Raw genomic sequence first — 20,414 nt, 5'->3', positions numbered from 1 at the left:
TCTTTTATGATGGAAGGATGCACTTTTTTGGGGCTTGAATGGTAAAATAGTACCATTCACTCCCATTATAAAGCCAGGATATTTTTAATATAACTCAGATTGTGTTTGGCTGAAAGAAGAAAGTCATATACACCTAGGATGGTTTGAGGGTGAATAAATTATGGGATTATTTTTATTTTTGGGTGAACTAACACTATAAGGTACCTATTACATCCTGTTTAGAATGGATATATACCAGGAATAGGCAATGTCTGTCCTGGAGTGCCGCTGTCCTGCAGAGTTTAGCTCCAACTCACCTGCCTGTAGCCTAGCAGAGAGGGTCTTATTATTGGGAGATACAAGAGTCTGTGGCTTTTCCATTGGAGAAAGCGTAACGGCTAACTTGGATCACATGTGCCTTGATAACCAATCACATTACAGCCTTGACGTCATTGAATTTCATTCAGAGTTGTGCGACAGTCAATCACTTTTTGCGGATACCATAGAAATGAATGAGAAGTGCCGTAAACTGAATCATACCTGCCGCACTATTGTCCGTGACTTCTCTTATAAAACAGCATTTATTTAAGACCAAACATGTTGAAGATTAGCTGATGGGCTGTCGATTCTAAATGATAAGCCATTTCCCCACAAAAGCAGTTTATTCAGCATGGTGAAGGCTCTCCTCCATTGACATTCATAAAAAATCTTGTCTCTTTCCTTCCCACATTGTTAGCAGAGGTTACGCTTTTTTTTCGCTAAGGTTGCAGGCTTGCGTTCATGTGGCTTTGGCCTTCATAATCCTAAAGACATTGATTAGCTTGTTTAGGTGTTTTTGATTAGGTTTGGAGCAAAACTCTGCAGGACAGCAGCACTCCAGGACCGACGTTTCCCATCCCTGATATATACCCTCCTTATACCACCTGCAATTGTCTTACAATAGCAAGCAGCAAATCATGTTCAAGACTGTGATGTACTACTAAAGTTGCTGCCTATGTGGAGACCTTAGCAGATACAAGACAGCTCACTAGGGTTTGGAACAGATTGTTCAAATCGTATAGCCCGCTGTAGATGAAATGGGGCTGAATTATGCCTGGTTCAAGCTCGGTTCAAGTCTTGTAAAAGTTTGAAACTGAGTCCTCAGGAGACTGGCAAGAGGATCAAGTACAGCAGCCCCAAATCTCCGTGATTGGCTTGCTGAACTGAATCAGGCTGCGAGGTGATTGGCACCACAGAGAGAGGCCGTGTGAGTGGAACCGGCTCTGCCTAACAAAGCAGCCATCTTACAGAGATGCCAACTGTCGCCATACCCTCCCCTTTGGACACGTGCGGACACACCACAGGGAGGGAGCGACTGCTACAGACGCCACTGAGCAGCGTCCAAGAGCAGACAACAAAACAGAAGGGATTAAAAAGAAGAATGACGCCACTGGCAGAAAACAAATTAGAGAGGAGGGAGTGTCTGAGGTAGGCTCAGAAAACCTGTGGCTGCTTGTGATGAACACATGAGAATTTGGAAGGATATCAACTGAGAGTAGAGGAACCAGAATACAAATGAAAAAAGAGAGAGAACGTGACATGGCGAAAAAGAGAAAGCTTGTAAAGAGAGACATTGAAGCACCTGGAAATGGGAGAGAGCATTTGGAAGGGGGGTCGGGCAGTTACCAGCTCTACAAATCGTTACTAATTCCAAATAACATACAGACAAAACGTAAGGGTTATCCTGAAGGAAGGAAGGAAGACATAAACAAACAAAAAAAAAGGGTCTAAAAAAAAAAAAGGTCTCAAACTGTATGGAGGAGTCGCTTTGGATCTGGAAGGACAGATACAAAATTAATCGCAAACAATAGAGGAATGAATAAATGATGGTGCATGAGAGAGGGTGGAATTGCACAGATGGGTGCGCGTGTCGGCTGAGGATATGGATTTAGTGGGAGAAATGACTTCCTGTCCAACAGAAAAGTAGAACGGAGAAATGCTCGAAGTAAAGTGGCTTGTGCGAGTGCGCGCGCGAGAGAAAGAATAGAGCGCGTGCACGCGTACATGTGCCGCATTTAGTCGGAGAGCGTGTTTCCCTTGGGGTAGAAGTGATCAGATTAAAGGATGGTTATTAATTTCTCAAATAGACTTAATTGGAACTTTTAGCAAGACAGCTGGTGGAGTTCTGCTGTTTTTCCTCAAGTGAGAGTTGCGTGCGAGCGCGTTCGATATGCATGCATGAGGTCTTCTGTGCACAGGGATTAGTGCGTGTATGCAGGACCGTACATATGATGGCGCGTGTCTGTGTTATCTGAAACAAGAACCAAATCTGGAAGGAGGTTCGGTTATAAGCCAGAGAAAAGAAAGAGAGAAAACAATAGAGAGAAAGAGAGTAGGAGGGATATAAACATCAAACATGAGCACTACACAAGGTGCTGGGTTAGGAGAAGGGGATGAGGGAAGGAAAGGAAACGGAAGAGGAAGGGGAGGAGGAGGAGGGCGGGCGGAGCGAGCTGTGGTTTTTATGTTCATTGTGGTCTTTACCTTTTTGGTCCACTTCTATTCAAGCATCGGAAAAAAGAGAGAGAAGACAGGGAGAGCAAAAGAAAGAGCGAGAGAGAAAGAGAGAGAGTGAAGATAATGAAAGAAAAACAGGTGCAGGAAAAAAGAGAAAATTGAGATTAAATAAAAGGCTATCCTTTCTCAAATCATGGCATTCTGTCAGTGTGATGTACGCTCTTTACAGAGAGGATGACTCGAGTGAGTAATGAGAGGGGAGAATGGCCTCAACTGCTTTCACAAAGTTTCGTGAAACCCCTTACATTCTTCCTGTCACATGACACACGTACACTTCACCCAGTCACACGGACCCCACCCCCCCTTCGCTTCCCCTCCATTGCCCCCTCTCCCCTCCATCCGTCTGTCTTTCCTCTATCCGCACTTCTGCATCTTTGGGCTGCTGTGAGAGAGAACATGAAGTATGTTCGAAATGGCATAGTACTCATACTAGCTTTGCAGTATGCAGTATGTACACTGTGCGCAGTATGCAAAAGTATGCTTGAAATACCTGGATGTCCTGGTTCATTTGCCAAAGTGTGTGCAACAGAGCACATTGTGTGCTATAATGTATTCCATAATGCAATGAACTGGACTTCCATTTTTAGGCCCAAAAAGTACAATGCACAAGTATGTGAATGCAACTGCTTCCTGTGTCACATTGCATGTGTCAGGCCCTTCATTTATAATGCAACAAAAGTTCTTTTAACACTGCCACAAGTTTGTGTTATAACAAGCATTTTTAGGTCAAACATGTACAATGAACTAGTATGTGAATGCAAATGATTCTAGTTCATTTGTCACACATTGTGAAATGTCTCAAGCTATAATTCATAACGCAACGCAAGTTCTTAGCACTGCTACAAGGTTGTGTTATAGCGAAATTTGTTTAGACCCAAAATGGTGCGATAGCGATTGACAATTGGCGTTAGTAAATGCGGTCTTCACCATTCTCGTTAGCGCGCCCACCTCCAACGCTGGAGACCCTGGTTCGAATCCCACTCGAAGCGAGTCGAGTAGGACTGGTTATATTTGGTGCTGTGACCTGGATGGGAGTGAGGTTTAGGTGGGGGCAGTCTAACGGACGTAGGCCAGTAAGAGCTGTGCATGTAAATCTCACCCCCTGGCCTCAAGAGGCATGCTAGCGACTTACACCAAAGGCTGCGTCCTTGTTAGCATGCCCGCCTCCAACGCTGGAGACCCTGGTTCGAATCCCACTCGGAGTGGGTCGAGTGGAACTGTTTATATATTTTGTGCCATGACCCGGATGGGAGTGAGGTTTAGGGGGGTGAGTGTAATAGACGTAGGCCAGTAAGAGCTGTGCATGTAAACCTCACTCCCCTGTTCTCAAAAGGCGCGCTAGCGACTGACGCTAGAGGCTACGCAGTTAGCACGCCCACCACCAACGCTGGAGACCCCGTTTCGAATCCCACTCGGAGAGGGTCAAGTAGGATCGGTTACACAAGCACTTCTAATACATAAAATCTATTTCATTTGTAATGCATTGCGAAATGTGTCAGGCTGCAATTCATAAAGCATAAAGTTGATGTAAGAGAACATTGGTGTAAAATTGTGTAGTAGTGGTCTTCATTTAAAAAAAAAATCTTTTTATTTATTTTTTTTCAATCATTTTTGATCAGACTGTCAAAAAAATATTTTATTTTACTAATTAATTATTTTCAAGCTGATCATTGTATGCCACTCATAACATAATCGTGACAATGATTTAGTGTGCTAAGGTTTGAAATCGCTGCATACTGCAAGCTGTGTGCATACTATATTTGTATATAGGCCTATGTAGTATATACTGTGCAGTAAGATGTATGCTTGTATGCCATTTTGAACATATTCCAAAGGGCACTGGAGTCTTCTGCAGCTGTAAGGAGGAAAAAAGAGTTAAAAAAGACACAGATTGATGTAGTGATGAAGAAGAGAGAAAAAGAGAGTAGGAAAATGGTGGAAAAGGAATGGGTGATTTCTCTCTGAACCTAAAGGGGCTAGTCCTGGCTCAGCTGGGAATCCGGCGAGCAAGCTATTCTTTCTCTCTCACAGAGCTTGACCACTTATCGCTTCTACTCACTGAATCCATCAAGATCCAGCTGCCAATCACTGATTACAGTCCGTGGGACCATGCGGCTTGGCAGAGCTACCTTTCTGAGAACCAGAAACAGGCTGGGAGGAGGAGAGAGGCCATTATAGTACAGAAGAAGTTGGAGAGAAAAAATAGATGGAGAAAGACAGAGGGAAACAGAACAGAGGAACATTCTGTTTCCACTGCGTGCTGGTTAAAAAAAAAAAAAAAAAAAATCCAGGTCAAACAAGTTTGAGGTGGTCAATCTGGTTTTGGGAAAATGGTAGATGGTTTGTTGCTGATAAGAGGTCATCTAAGCTAAGGTTGAGCCTTAGCTAAGTCTCACAAAGCAGGACTTTTGACTATCAGCGTAAATGCTGATACATTTGGCAGCTTATTATGACCTACTTAAGGTACAGTCACTGAAAGTTTACAAGCAAAACGTTTACAAGCAAATCTGTGTGGCCAACTTGAACCCTCTGCGAAGTCTGCGTGGGGAAATATTTCACCCTCACGAGAAATACAGATTACATGGATTCCTATTGAAATGACTGGATTTCGCTCACGAAAATTTGCTGAGTAAAGGACCGTACACACCGGGACGAATATCGGCGTGCGTTATTCGCCAGCGTTTTTTTAGTCGCGAGGCGTTAAACATCGGCGAATATTACGCGTAGGCATGTGCCGGTATCAAATTTTCATGCTGCGATTAATTGATTGAGCTTTTATCACGGTATACGGTATTATCACGGTATTTTAATTGCTATAATTATTAAAGGTTAAAAATGAACAAATGAAATTAAATATAATTTGGTTTTCATTATAATAAATTATGACACAAGTAAAAATATAATACAAATGTAATATAGTGCACATATTTAGCAAATTACTCCTCTCTATAGCTATCTTTTCTAGTCAACTAAGTTACGTGTTGGTCATTAAATGGCTTTCCTGAGGTAAATGTAACGTTCTGTGACATGTTGTCCAGCAGTTTTATTGACCCCTTTCCGTGGTTGAAAAACACTGATTGATCGATATTATGTGTGAGGCATAAACACCTTTCGGTAAGTTGTACTGTATCTTTAAATAAAAAGTAACAGATGATCGTTTTACTTAAACTGAGGCGCTACAGCGATCGGTCAAGTCACATTACAAGCACCAAAACGGTATTTATTGTCTGAATTTCGTAATAAAATGGACAGAACATGAGAGCTGAGAATTTTCAAAAGTACCCTGCTCTGTCTAGTCTGTCGATGTCAGTGTCCTCTTTGCTCCGCGATTTTTCTCTGCGTGAGAAAATGGATGTATGGCGCGAGAGCGTGTGAGAAGTGTCAGTTTCGTGAGTCTCACACTGAATGCGTGGAGTTGGCAGCCCTGCTTTTAGAAGGGGGATAAATTGTCGGCAGCGTTCCTCCTTCCGCCGTGCTTCTTCTCCATGTGAGGATTCATTACCTTAGACTAGAGTGCGCACTGCGCCGCATGCACACAGCGCTTCATGTGGGGATTGTTTACATCAGAGTGCGCACGTGTTTCGAGCAGCATACACGCAGTGTTTGTTTAAATGGTTGATGGAAAATAAGCTAATGCGCGTTCTATAAATATAAATTTTTCTATTATTTTTCACGGTATTTTGAAGTGCCCGCGATAACAATATCGTGCATATTCATTACCGCGATTTATCGCATTACCGAATACCGGCACGTCTAATCACGCACGAAATTCGTCCCGGTGTGAACAGGCCTTAACAGTAAATGTGACTGCATCTCTATACAGGAAAAAAAAATTTAATGGCACATGAAGTGACCACTGTACATGCCAAATAGGGTGGGGTTTATCTGAAATAGTTGGCAGTACTGTAATAGACTGTATAACAAATTTAGTTCAACAGTATTAATCCTACACTCATGTAGCCAGATTTTTGACAAACAATCTGAGCGTAACCTCAGCCCTCTTAGTTTGTATCTAATCAACCATCTTCTCCAGTTTAGATCACCTATTGACCATCAGTGACCAATTACAAAGCACATTAAACCATCTGATGCTGGTTTTATCTCCAGCAGCACTTCTCCTCACTTGTGTTTGCACAGAATATTGAATTACTACACGTTCGGCTATTGCATTGTTTTTCTCTCTTTCTGGGCGGAGTGTGTTTGTATGTGCGAACAGCATTGGTATGTATGACAGAGAGACAGCCAGCATGTGACAGTGAGTGACAGCTTGTCTGTCTCGCTGATCTGGATGTGCTAGCAGTGTTAGCCTGTACCCGTGGCTGACATACATAAGCGCTAAGGCAACCGCTAACGTGTAGCCGGCAACACGCAAGCAGTGTGTGAAGCTCAGCGTCTTCCCCCCCAGAGACCCATTCTGTCTCCTAAAAGACAAACTGGAGTATCTGAAGACGGGGATCTCAGGGGACAGAGGGATGGAGTGATCAGTGAAGAAAAGAAATGGGAAGAGACTCTCTTTTCTGAGCCTGTGAGGGTTTAAGGTTCTGAAGTTGAGGTCTTTGAAGTGATCTCACACATACAGTACAGACACAGTTACACTGTCTGTATAAAAGGCAGCGGCCAGTCGTCACTGTCTAACTCACTCACATCATTTGAGAAATGAAGAGAAGGGGGAATAAGAATGGGAATCAAACGGAATTAAAGTTACTTAGAGATTCCATTTAACGATTCTTGTTCCATAATGATTCTATTAGCAGCTCTTTTAGTACGTTTGGTACAAAACAACAACCCTGCTGAGAATAAAAGCTTAAGCTGGTTTAAGAGGTGATCTCTTTATTTTATTTTTTTTAGCTGTCAGACTGGGAGACCAGCTGGTAGTCCTACTAAACACCAGTTTGGCCAGGCTAGTAGACCTACAGTATTTAAACCAGCTAAGTCCATCAAACCAACTACTTTTCAAAAGATCGGGGTCAGTGAGATTTGTTTTATAAAGAAATTAATAGTTTTATTCAGAAATGACACATTTAATAGATCAAAAGTGAAAGTAAAGAAATGTATTTTGTTACAAAAAATATACTATGCTGTTAAGAATCCTGAAAAAAATTATCACATGTTCCGCTAAAAATATAAAGCAGCACAAAGTTTTCAACATTGATACTAATAATGTCTCTAGAGCATCAATAAACTTATTAGAATTATTTCTGAAGGATCATGTGACACTGAAGAGAGTAATGATGCCGAAAATTCAGCTTTGAAAAAAAAAAACCTCTTACCAACCCCAAACTTTTGAATGGTAGGAAAATCTGGTTTTAAACGGAAACTTTTATCCACATGTTGTAACATGATATGAGCAACCACTCAATAACAACACTATATAGTACACATAATACAGAGTCAATTCTCAGTTCGTTTTGAATGAGTCATTTTGACCGATTCATTAAATTTATAGGCCACAAAATCAGAACTGTATCATTTATTATATTGTGACACTTCAGTCACGTAAAATATACTGACTGTATTTTACAGCATAGTGTTGAGTCTGCTTCAGCAGAACAAAACAGATTAAACCAAATGTCATGAAATGGCCTCATCATTTGTTGCTAGTATTTTTCATGTAAAACTGAAACAGAAATTTCCTCACCCTAAAGGTGACATATCATCACTAATGCAAAGCACTTCATTTTATTTAAAAAAAAAAATAGCCGACAGAGACATCCCTCTGTGTGTGTGATTTCATCTCTTGTTTAACAGGGTGATGCAATCGGACAAGAACATTATACACGGGTCTTTGCATGAAGGAACAAGTGCTCTCTCTTCTCAGTACAGATGCCTCACCAGTGGTGATTCATATGAGACTTCATTGAGGGGCTGTGGCATATGTGCCATGGCTCTCTGTGACCTGGATTTGAGTCATACTAAAATTGTTTTTCCCCTTGATCCAGAGAGAAAGAGAGTGAGAAAGACAGAAGCACAAAGACAGAATGATAGATAGAATGGTAGATAGAATGATAGAACGGTAGATAGAACGATAGATGGAACAATAGAATGATAGATAGATAGATAGATAGATAGATAGATAGAATGATAGATAGAACGATAGATAGAACGATAGATAGATAGAGGATAGATATATAGATAGAACGATAGATAGAACGATAGATAGATAGAACGATAGATAGATAGATAGATAGATAGATAGATAGATAGATAGAACAATAGATAGATAGATAGATAGAATGCTAGATAGAAAGACAGAAGCATAGATAGATAGATAGAACGATAGAACGATAGATAGAATGGTAGATAGAATGATAGAACGGTAGATAGAACGATAGATAGAATGGTAGATAGAATGATAGAACGGTAGATAGAACGATAGATGGAACAATAGAATGATAGATAGATAGAATGATAGATAGATAGATAGATAGATAGATAGATAGATAGACAGATAGATAGAATGATAGATAGAACGATAGATAGAACGATAGATAGATAGAGGATAGATATATAGATAGAACGATAGATAGAACGATAGATAGATAGAACGATAGATAGATAGATAGATAGATAGATAGAACGATAGATAGATAGATAGATAGATAGATAGAATGCTAGATAGAACGATAGATAGAATGATAGAACGATAGATAGAACGATAGATAGATAGATAGATAGATAGATAGATAGATAGATAGATAGATAGATAGATAGATAGATAGAGAATGGATGATAGATAGATAGATAGATAGATAGATAGATAGATAGATAGATAGAACGATAGATAGAACGATAGATAGATAGATAGATAGATATAACGATAGAACGATAGATAGAACGATAGATAGAACGATAGATAGATAGATAGAATGCTAGATAGAACGATAGATAGAATGATAGATAGAACGATAGATAGAACGATAGAACGATAGATAGATAGATAGATAGATAGATAGATAGATAGATAGATAGATAGATAGATAGATAGACAGATAGATAGAATGATAGATAGAACGATAGATAGAACGATAGATAGATAGAGGATAGATATATAGATAGAACGATAGATAGAACGATAGATAGATAGAACGATAGATAGATAGATAGATAGATAGATAGATAGATAGATAGAACGATAGATAGATAGATAGATAGATAGATGATAGATAGATAGATAGATGATAGATAGATAGATAGATAGATAGATAGATAGATAGATAGATAGATAGATGATAGATAGATAGATAGATAGATAGATAGATAGAGAATGGATGATAGATAGATAGATAGATAGATAGATAGATAGATAGATAGATAGAACGATAGATAGAACGATAGATAGATAGATAGAACGATAGAACGATAGATAGAACGATAGATAGAACGATAGATAGATAGATAGAATGCTAGATAGAACGATAGATAGAATGATAGATAGAACGATAGATAGAACGATAGAACGATAGATAGATAGATAGATAGATAGATAGATAGATAGATAGATAGATAGATAGATAGATAGATAGATAGATAGAACAATAGATAGATAGATAGATAGAATGCTAGATAGAAAGACAGAAGCATAGATAGATAGATAGAACGATAGAACGATAGATAGAATGGTAGATAGAATGATAGAACGGTAGATAGAACGATAGATAGAATGGTAGATAGAACGATAGATAGATAGATAGAACGATAGAACGATAGATAGAACGATAGATAGAACGATAGATAGATAGATAGAATGCTAGATAGAACGATAGATAGAATGATAGATAGAACGATAGATAGAACGATAGAACGATAGATAGATAGATAGATAGATAGATAGATAGATAGATAGATAGATAGATAGATAGATAGATAGATAGAACAATAGATAGATAGATAGATAGAATGCTAGATAGAAAGACAGAAGCATAGATAGATAGATAGAACGATAGAACGATAGATAGAATGGTAGATAGAATGATAGAACGGTAGATAGAACGATAGATAGAATGGTAGATAGAATGATAGAACGGTAGATAGAACGATAGATGGAACAATAGAATGATAGATAGATAGAATGATAGATAGATAGATAGATAGATAGATAGATAGATAGATAGACAGATAGATAGAATGATAGATAGAACGATAGATAGAACGATAGATAGATAGAGGATAGATATATAGATAGAACGATAGATAGAACGATAGATAGATAGAACGATAGATAGATAGATAGATAGATAGATAGAACGATAGATAGATAGATAGATAGATAGAATGCTAGATAGAACGATAGATAGAATGATAGAACGATAGATAGAACGATAGATAGATAGATAGATAGATAGATAGATAGATAGATAGATAGATAGATAGATAGATAGATAGATAGATAGATAGAGAATGGATGATAGATAGATAGATAGATAGATAGATAGATAGATAGATAGAACGATAGATAGAACGATAGATAGATAGATAGATAGATATAACGATAGAACGATAGATAGAACGATAGATAGAACGATAGATAGATAGATAGAATGCTAGATAGAACGATAGATAGAATGATAGATAGAACGATAGATAGAACGATAGAACGATAGATAGATAGATAGATAGATAGATAGATAGATAGATAGATAGATAGATAGATAGATAGATAGATAGATAGACAGATAGATAGAATGATAGATAGAACGATAGATAGAACGATAGATAGATAGAGGATAGATATATAGATAGAACGATAGATAGAACGATAGATAGATAGAACGATAGATAGATAGATAGATAGATAGATAGATAGATAGATAGAACGATAGATAGATAGATAGATAGATAGATGATAGATAGATAGATAGATGATAGATAGATAGATAGATAGATAGATAGATAGATAGATGATAGATAGATAGATAGATAGATAGATAGAGAATGGATGATAGATAGATAGATAGATAGATAGATAGATAGAACGATAGATAGAACGATAGATAGATAGATAGAACGATAGAACGATAGATAGAACGATAGATAGATAGATAGAATGCTAGATAGAACGATAGATAGAATGATAGATAGAACGATAGATAGAACGATAGAACGATAGATAGATAGATAGATAGATAGATAGATAGATAGATAGATAGATAGATAGATAGATGATAGATAGATAGATAGATAGATAGATAGATAGATAGATAGATAGATAGATAGATAGATAGATAGATAGAGAATGGATGATAGATAGATAGATAGATAGATAGATAGATAGATAGATAGATAGATAGATAGATAGATAGATAGATAGATAGATAGATAGATAGATAGATAGATAGATAGATAGATAGAGAATGGATGATAGACAGATAGATAGATAGATAGATAGATAGATAGAGAAGATAGATAGATAGATAGATAGATAGATAGATAGATAGATAGATAGATAGATAGATAGATAGATAGATAGATAGATAGATAGATAGATAGATAGATAGAGAATGGATGATAGATAGATAGATAGATAGATAGATAGATAGATAGATAGATAGATAGATAGATAGATAGATAGATAGATAGATAGATAGATAGATAGATAGATAGATAGATAGATAGATAGATAGATAGATATAGATACCACAGGAACATTTCCTCAAAAGGCTATGATGAAAACGTGGGAAGAAGGAGAAAAGGAAAGTGTTACTTGAGTCTCCTCTTCCACCTGTAAAGAAAAAGACACGCACATCCACACGATCACACAAACATAAACACTCGCGCATTAGAAACATGTCAACCGCTCATGCATGCGGATTCATTGTGATAGTTTCAGTGGCTTCCTGCTTCTGGCTGTCATTGTGAACAAGTACGGTGGCCCTTGAGCCCCCTCAGCCCAGCGGTCTCCGCAATGATATCAATTACTCATGTGATAATGAGGAGAGCTAATGAACACACACCTGAGGAGCACAGCTAGAAGATGATGCGTGCTTCGCATAGCCCCCAGAGCGTGTCTCCGCGCTAATATTTTTTCTTTGGCATCAAGAGGTGGAGTTGGAGACACACCCGGCGGCAAACTGTTTGTGCATGTCACTCCACGAACTTTCATGAGATTCACGAATAATGTAGGCCTAATACATATTAATAACTCTCAGCTGCAGTGGTTTCAAAGCTCTCCGTCTCTCACTCTCAAAAAGACCAAATTACACCAAAACACCTAGTGCTCATATATACTCCCACTGTTTCTGAAGAGTTTGGGCTGGAATATCACTAAAATATTTTCTCTCACATTTACATCCTTAAAAAAAAGAAAACTCTTCTAAGGATTTATGAGGCCAAAATAAAACAAGCAAATGCAGTCAGGATGTGCACGGAATATAAACGACTGCATTTTCTTGGGTTCTGGTGAAGGAATGCAATCATATAGCAGCATGGCATGCTTCTGGCTATGTGTATAACATTATGTGCAGTACAATGTGTGGAAGTATTTGGATACTTCAGCCACGGTCATAATGTATGAATGCCATTGTATTACATATAAAATCAAATGCATGCATTTCCTAGTCAGAAAATATATATTTCCTTGTGGTTATCAAACATTAGTTGACTAAGTTTAAATACTTTTTGGGTAATTATGTTGAAATAAGTCTCCCTATGGTGAAAATCAAGTTTTTAATGGTTTTTTTTATATGTCTATGTATTGTTTTTAATATGTTTTAAGACAAACCATGTACAAATTCATAAGTCAACACCATTGCTGAGTATTTTCTCCTTAAAACGGCAAAGACAGTCTCAAAAACGCAGTTTGAAAATTCATTAAAAATAAACACATTTTTGAGTTTGACAAAGAACACTTCGGAAAACACAGCTATACAGCATAGTTCAAAACATAAAAATAATGAATCATTTCTGAACATAGACTCTCAGTCTTCACCTTTTTCTCATGTTTTCCCAATAGAATTCATAAAAGTACAGATTAGAATAGAATACAATAGTTCTAATTGTAACACAGAGTTATAACGTTCCCCATCTGCACAACTGGGATTTAAACCCTGCTGGTGTTTTCTAGTTAGCGAAGCATTAAAGAACCATATCAACTGTTAAATAACATAATGGAGATTACAATAATATCAGATTTGTCTAATTTTAAATAAACACAAAAAATAGAGATGAAAAATTATCACAAGTAAAAAATGTACTTTTGCTATAGTTAAATAAATGTTCAGTGATATCTTCCAAAGATATGGCAATTAGAAAATACAGTAAGTTTCGTCATGCTAGCATGTGTGGAGGTATTTAAAACAAGTGTGTTACAACTTGCCCCGCGTTATGTTGTGCCCCGCTCTCCCCTTATAATTCAACTATAATAAAAGTAATAACAATGAGTTTGATCTAAAAAAATAAAATAAAAAAATAAAGATATTATATATGGTTTACTTTCTTAGCATAGAGTTGACAAGCCACCCAATCCACTTTTATTGGCATGAAGAGCAACACCAAAATAAATGATTAATGTCTGTTTGCAAGGACGTGAACAGCAGAGAGTAATTGTCATCTAGTAATTACGGTAATTCTGGCATGACGTGACCACGACCTTACTCTTAAAGTACCGATCGATGAACTGGACAGAGTGATAAGCTGAGCGTGTGCTGCCCATTGTGAAGACTAACTTAAGACGCCGTACCTTTAAATGCATCTAATTGCCTTTTCTTGACCCGGCTAAGTTTATCAGATAAGCTAGTGCGAGTATCAAGTGCGTGCGGTCTTGTTATATAATGCAAAACGACACCGGACACCGAGGAAAAGATGCCAACCGACTCGACTAAACAGATTTCTGCCGCAAGAGCGAATGAGGACGTGTTACAGAGGTCGTGGATGCAGTAATGCTTCTTGGCCGACATGGCCTCAGGCTGTGTGGAGTTCCAGCGAGTCTCCGCTGACTGAGTCAGGCGCTGCTGTTTGTCTTTATGGGGCGCTGCCCGTTTGTCATTTCCTCTGAGACAGTGAGCTCTGTGGATATGAGGGCCGGAAAGTTTGACTCCTGCTGGCACTCAGCAGCCGACTTTGACATGCTGGCTACAGTCGCGGTTGTGTGTGTGTGTGTGTGTTTTGGCGGGCGTAATGACTCTGCCCTTAATTGTGTGTATGTGTGCGAGAGTGTAAGACAGTTTGGCTGAATCTGTCGCCGTTCTGTCTCGGGTGGCTGTTATCATGGGAGTCACTCGCACACAAACTGTCTGTCAGAAGCCAAGCAACGTCCTTAAACGCAATAGCCCTTATTCATTCTTCCTTACATATTAAATAAACAAACAAATGGACATGTGTCAGTGATAAACACGCCAATAACGGCCCGGAACGTGTTCTCCAGCAGCCGTGAAAGATGGGGCATTATCAGAGCAATTAGCCGCAGTAAATTCAATTAATCTCGACAAATCTCCACAGAGGCCCGCGCGATGCCACCATCCCCCGGTAATTAAAAATGGCCGAATTGGTTCGCCGTTCTAGGGGCGTGAAGTCTGGATATAATTGAGGCGCGTTTCTATTTATTCCATCACGCTAGCCAACAACATGTGGAGCCCGGAGAGGAGCGGAGGAAAGGAGCGGAGCGCGTCCCTTCCGTGCCCACACTCTCTCGGGGGAGACGAGGCTGACGGAGGATTCCGATAATTGGCTGTTCTTTGTCACTTCAGACAGCGAGAACTTTTCATCATGGTGGAATCAGGTCCCAGTTTTCCTCACCTTTCTATTCCTCAAACACCATAAACAAAGTTTTTTTTAAAAATAGGAGATAAAATGCAAGTCAGCAGCTAGTTAATCACGCATCCTCTCACCTCTGCGCACGGCGCTATTTCAAACCAGCATCCTAGAGATGGCAACTAAGGAGGCAGCAACAACAAAAAAAGAGGAAAATAACTGTGACAGGCTAAATGAAGCAGTGAGCAGAGTGGTGAGGCGTGTTAGTGTTTCAGCTGTGACTCAACTGCATGCGGCTCGCCAACATATGTCATGCTAACGCACCGACTAGCCTGCTTTACACACTTACTATGAAATAATGAAATACCTATTGGAAAGAATCTAACCTACTATAAAGAGAAAACAGACCAGGGCCTTCACCAGAACGTGGGCATTTCATTTTTTTTATGTGTGTGTGTGGGGGGGGGGGTGCTTTTTGTTATGATCTATTCACCAAAACAATAACATCTCATATTTAGCCTAATATAAATTAAGCGTAGCGTCAGTTCTGGCAGGTCATGTTAGTCAAGCTCGCATCAGCTGACTCTCAGCTGATCCACGTCTACCTATAGGAATACGACGCCTATCACTGTATACATATATAAGCTCCTTCAGTTTTATCAGCAGCTATCATGTTTCTCAGGAGCGAATTACCCTCCTCCATCCCCAGCTTCTCCTATCGCCAGTCAGGATTTGGCACTCGGATTCCTTCTGAATTATGTTATACATTAAAATGAATTAATGATATCTGCATACTTTCATTTGGTTCTGTTCTGTTTACCCTCAAATTGCTGCTCTCCCTGCTCTTATCCATGCTAGGCTAGGCTAGGCTTATCCAGAACAGAACCATATCGCCAATCCTAACTGTATGTTAATTGTCAATCGTATTTGACGATAGTGGTCCTGACAGAACTGAAATAGAAAACAACACCAAAACATAAAATATAAATTTTCTGATCATACGCGGAGGGTGAACCAACACCATGAGGATATGCGTCCCCTTTAAAAACATTTACTAAATGCAGGATTTGGCATGGCTGAAAACACGCAAAGAGCGCTCACTGGCACAAATCTCATTGGCTGATGTCAATTTTAAAGGCCGTTTTCTAAATGTTTTTTTTTTCTCATTCAACTTTCCAGTTGTATTCCTATCTATATTCTTAAGGTTTTTACAGAGGGGTTTGTTCATATATCATTCAGATTCTGATTTATACAACATTTTATATCTAAAAACGGGCAGTTTTGTTGACAGTTTTTTTCTGATTAATGGAGTGATAAAAAGAGATATCCAAAATCCCCTCTGTAAAGACCTTTGACTCTAATATGTCAACAAAATGAAACAAGAATTTAGAATCTGGTTTTATCCAATGTTCATATTTCTAGTCTGGAAATTAGTGCATATTTAATGAGATACTACCTAATTTGCATATTTAAACATAAATATTCTAAGTAAAAATATTAGTTCATTTTTTTTCCTATTCACCTGGGGTGTCTCCCCTTAAAACAAAGTGTTAATACAGTTGAAATATGAAATAACAAAGAGAGACATTGAGTTTTTTGAGAGAGAGGGAGAGACTAGCCGCTGCTCAAAGTCTTGCTAAGCACCCGAAAGAGGAAAGCGAGGAAGAGTATTTGCACTAGAAGCGGATTGAGGATTACGGTCGCTGGGCAAAGGTGGTCAGAGAGTGTGGGCTGATGTGTGTGTGTGTGAGAGAGAGAGAGAGAGAGAGAGAGAGAGAGAGAGAGAGAGAGAGAGAGAGAGAGAGAGAGAGAGAGAGTTTGAGAGCTTTAAAAGATAAATGCTCAACTCTTCTGGGCGCCTCCCGAAACCTGCAAAAGAAAGAGAAAGAGACAGAAAAAGTAAAAGATAAATGCTCAACTCTTCTGGGCGCCTCCTGAAACCTGTAAAAGAAAGAGAAAGAGACAGAAAAAGGGGAAGTGATGGTGGAGATCGAATAAAAGCGTGTCAAAGAAAAAAAACAAAGAGATGAAGGCTAAAGAGCGCGTGTGCGTACGAGACAAAAAAAAAAGAGAAGGCAGCAGGTGAATCCAAAGAGAAACGAAGAACAAAAGCAAAAAAATAAGCGAGAGAAACAAAGGACTGGACGAGAAAATAAAAATGTCAGAAGAGTGATTACGAATGAGAGGAGCGCACGAAGAAAGCAGAACGCTGAAAGAGAGAAAAAAGAGAAAGGAGGATTAGTGAGCAGAGTGAACTGGCGGGTTGTAGTCCATCCTCTTTATTTCCTGTGGGAAGAGCAGAGAAACTGACCCCGGGATTATAGATTAGAGTTAATAACCCCCTTCCCGCTCACAGTAAAACCCATTAACTTCCCCCCCCAAAACCAAACTACACACCTAAAGCCCCACAGACCCACCCTCCGCTGAATCACGGCCCGGTCTGGACCACCTGCACACGTAAAGTCAGCGCTCATGAGGGGGAGGAGGGGGGTATCGTCTGACGGGAGATTTTCACATGAGTCCACCTCCGGAAACATGTTCGAGTCGGCGTACGCTCGCTCGAAATTTCACACCTGCCTCTCATTCGCGAGTGAAGCAGCGCCACAGAGAGCCGAATGTTGCCATGGGAATATTAGCATGTGTGCGACTTTGGGTCGTGCTGTCTGAAATAAATTTGAGGTTTGTGTTAACATTCCCATTGTGCGACGCACACACACCTCTCTCGCAGCCTCGCCGCGGCCCAATTTTCATTTTGATTGTCTGTCAGAGGGGAGGTAAAGGTGTTTAATGCCAGATAAAGCACCCTCTGGGTCATTTTGTTATTGTGTGAGGCTGTGCACGAGTGTGTTTGTGTGCTGACGATCGCCAATAAAGCCCGAGTCTGCACAGCGCCGGGGATATCGAATGCTTATCTGCCCCGGTTTGTGTGTATGTTTGTGCACGAAGCACCTCCCCAATGTGAAAATCTCCCTCAGCCTCTGGAACGTTGCACTGCCGATGGAAAAAAAAAAGCGGTTTAAAGTGTGAGAGAGAGAGAGTGTGTGCGTGCGAGTGTAAGAAAGAGAGAGAGAACCGAGAGGATGTGCGTGTGCGTGAAGGAGAGAACGCACTCGTGAGTGTGTGTGTGCGTGACTGAGCATGAGTGAGTGAGTGAGTGTGTGTGTGTGGATGGCAGTGGCTGGTTGAGGGGGCGGGGTTTAGGTGGGGTGGGGTTGGGGAGGTGAAGGGGCGGGACAGGAGAGGCGAGGGGGTGGGGCTGTTGGGATGGAGTGTCTGCATGGTTACTCACTGTATGGCACACATTCATACTGGATCTCCAGGTACTTGTAGGTTCCTGGACAGGGGTCAGGAAAAACATCAGACCCAGCCACCACCACACACTGAGTCCGATTATTACACCTGAGAAGACCAGAGAGAGAGAGAGAAAGAAAGAAGCAAAGTCAAGGATCATTTGTTCAGTCACCACTAAACACAAACACACACAAATTATTGAACTGTTTTGACTTTTTTAAAATACGTTTAAATACACTGCTGTTCAAAAGTTTGAAAGTCTCTTCTGCTCACTCATCAGGTGACCTGAAGACTGGAGTAATGATGCTGAAAATTTAAATATATTTAAATAAAAAACAGGTTTTTGAAATTGTAATAGTATTTAACAATATTACTGTTGTTTTTGAAATTATAATCAAATAAGCATCGGTGAGCATAAGAGACATCTTTAAAAAAAAAAAAAAATCTTACCGATCCGATCCCAAACTTTTGAAGGCAGTGTATATATATATATATATATATATATATGAAGAGTTCAGATGCAAAAGCCTCCAAGTGTCATCTTAAATGTTCTTCCAGAATGATCATTTTTATCAAGCTCGGTTATTTAAGTTCAGTAATTTCACTTAAATGGCAATTAATAGGCAATTTTCATTGCCATTTAAGTGAAATTACTGCACTTAAATATACGAGCTTCATAAAAGTTATCATTCTAGAAGAAAATTTCAAATGGCACTTAGGCTTTTGCATCTGAACTATATATATATATATATATATATATATATATATATATATACACTCGGTGTGTGTGTGTGCGTGTGTGTGTGTGTGAGATTTTTTATTTATTTTCTGCTTTTTAATTATTTGCTAGAGAGAAACTAAAACCACCTAAATTAAATGTTAATCTACTGTATTTGAATTTGCATAATTTGTCTATAGCAGTGGTCTTCAAACTTTATAATATAATGGAATGGAATGGAATATAATAGTCATTATTTCATAATTTCTGAAGGATCATATAACACTGAAGACTGGAGTAATGATGCTGAAAATTCAGCTTTGCATCAAAGGAATAAATAAAATTTTAATATATATAAAATTGAAAACAGTCAATTTAAATTGTAATTATTTCATACAATATTAATGTTTTTTCTGCATTTTCTTTAATCAAACAAATCCAGTCTTCATGAGCATTAGAGACTTTAAGATATCATACCTTAAAAAAAAAAATCCTACCAACCCCATACATTGTAACAGTAGTGCACAAATAATGATAGTAGACAAAGAACACAACATTGCTAATATATATATATATATATATATATATATATATATATATATATATATATATATATATACACACACACCATAATATTCACTTTGAAATTTGAAATAATGAACGTAAAAATGTATCAATGAGTAAAAAAAATTCTAAATATGAAATAAAAAAACTGATTTATACTTTATATACTGTAACAACAGCAGGTTTGAGATCAAGGATTTAAGGTTTCTATTTCGTGACACTGTAAAAAAAATAAATAAATAAATAAATCGAAACAGAATAACCATAAAACCGGTCAAATAACTGTCAGCTAAGGCTGCCAAAAAGAAACCATACAAGTAGTCAAGTCAAGTCATCTTCATTTTTATAGCGCTTTTAACAATGTAGATTGTTACAAAGCAGCTTTATATTGATAATAGGACATTAAAGTAAAAGAGATTGTTTTGGCTTTACAGCAGCTCTAGGATAAAGTTATTGTCCAGCTAAAGTTAGCTTTGATTGATTCACTTCCGTCACAACGATCATTAGTTATTAACTTAGGGGCGTTTAAACAACAACAACAACAAAAAACCTCTTAACTTCAAAAACGCAAACCTGCGATATTACTTTACACAAGTAAACTAAAATATCCTAATTTACATAA

General features: G+C 38.6%; 1 protein-coding gene across 1 annotated transcript in view; it reads right to left on the bottom strand.

The window, feature by feature from the left end:
- adgrl1a (adhesion G protein-coupled receptor L1a) overlaps positions 1-20,414 on the bottom strand; it is a gene marked incomplete at both ends in the record, with an annotated part of 94,817 nt that overhangs the window by 52,164 nt on the left and 22,239 nt on the right. Inside the window, 2 exons of the mRNA XM_081361793.1 lie at positions 2,503-2,517; positions 18,509-18,618. Of these exons, the coding sequence (XP_081217919.1) occupies positions 2,503-2,517; positions 18,509-18,618 (125 nt within the window). The remainder of the gene's footprint in view (positions 1-2,502; positions 2,518-18,508; positions 18,619-20,414) is intronic.

This window comes from Scardinius erythrophthalmus, assembly GCF_964197995.2.
Source record: "Scardinius erythrophthalmus genome assembly, chromosome: 1".
Classification (NCBI taxonomy): Eukaryota; Metazoa; Chordata; class Actinopteri; order Cypriniformes; family Leuciscidae; genus Scardinius; species Scardinius erythrophthalmus.
This window is presented reverse-complemented; position numbering and strand designations above follow the sequence as displayed.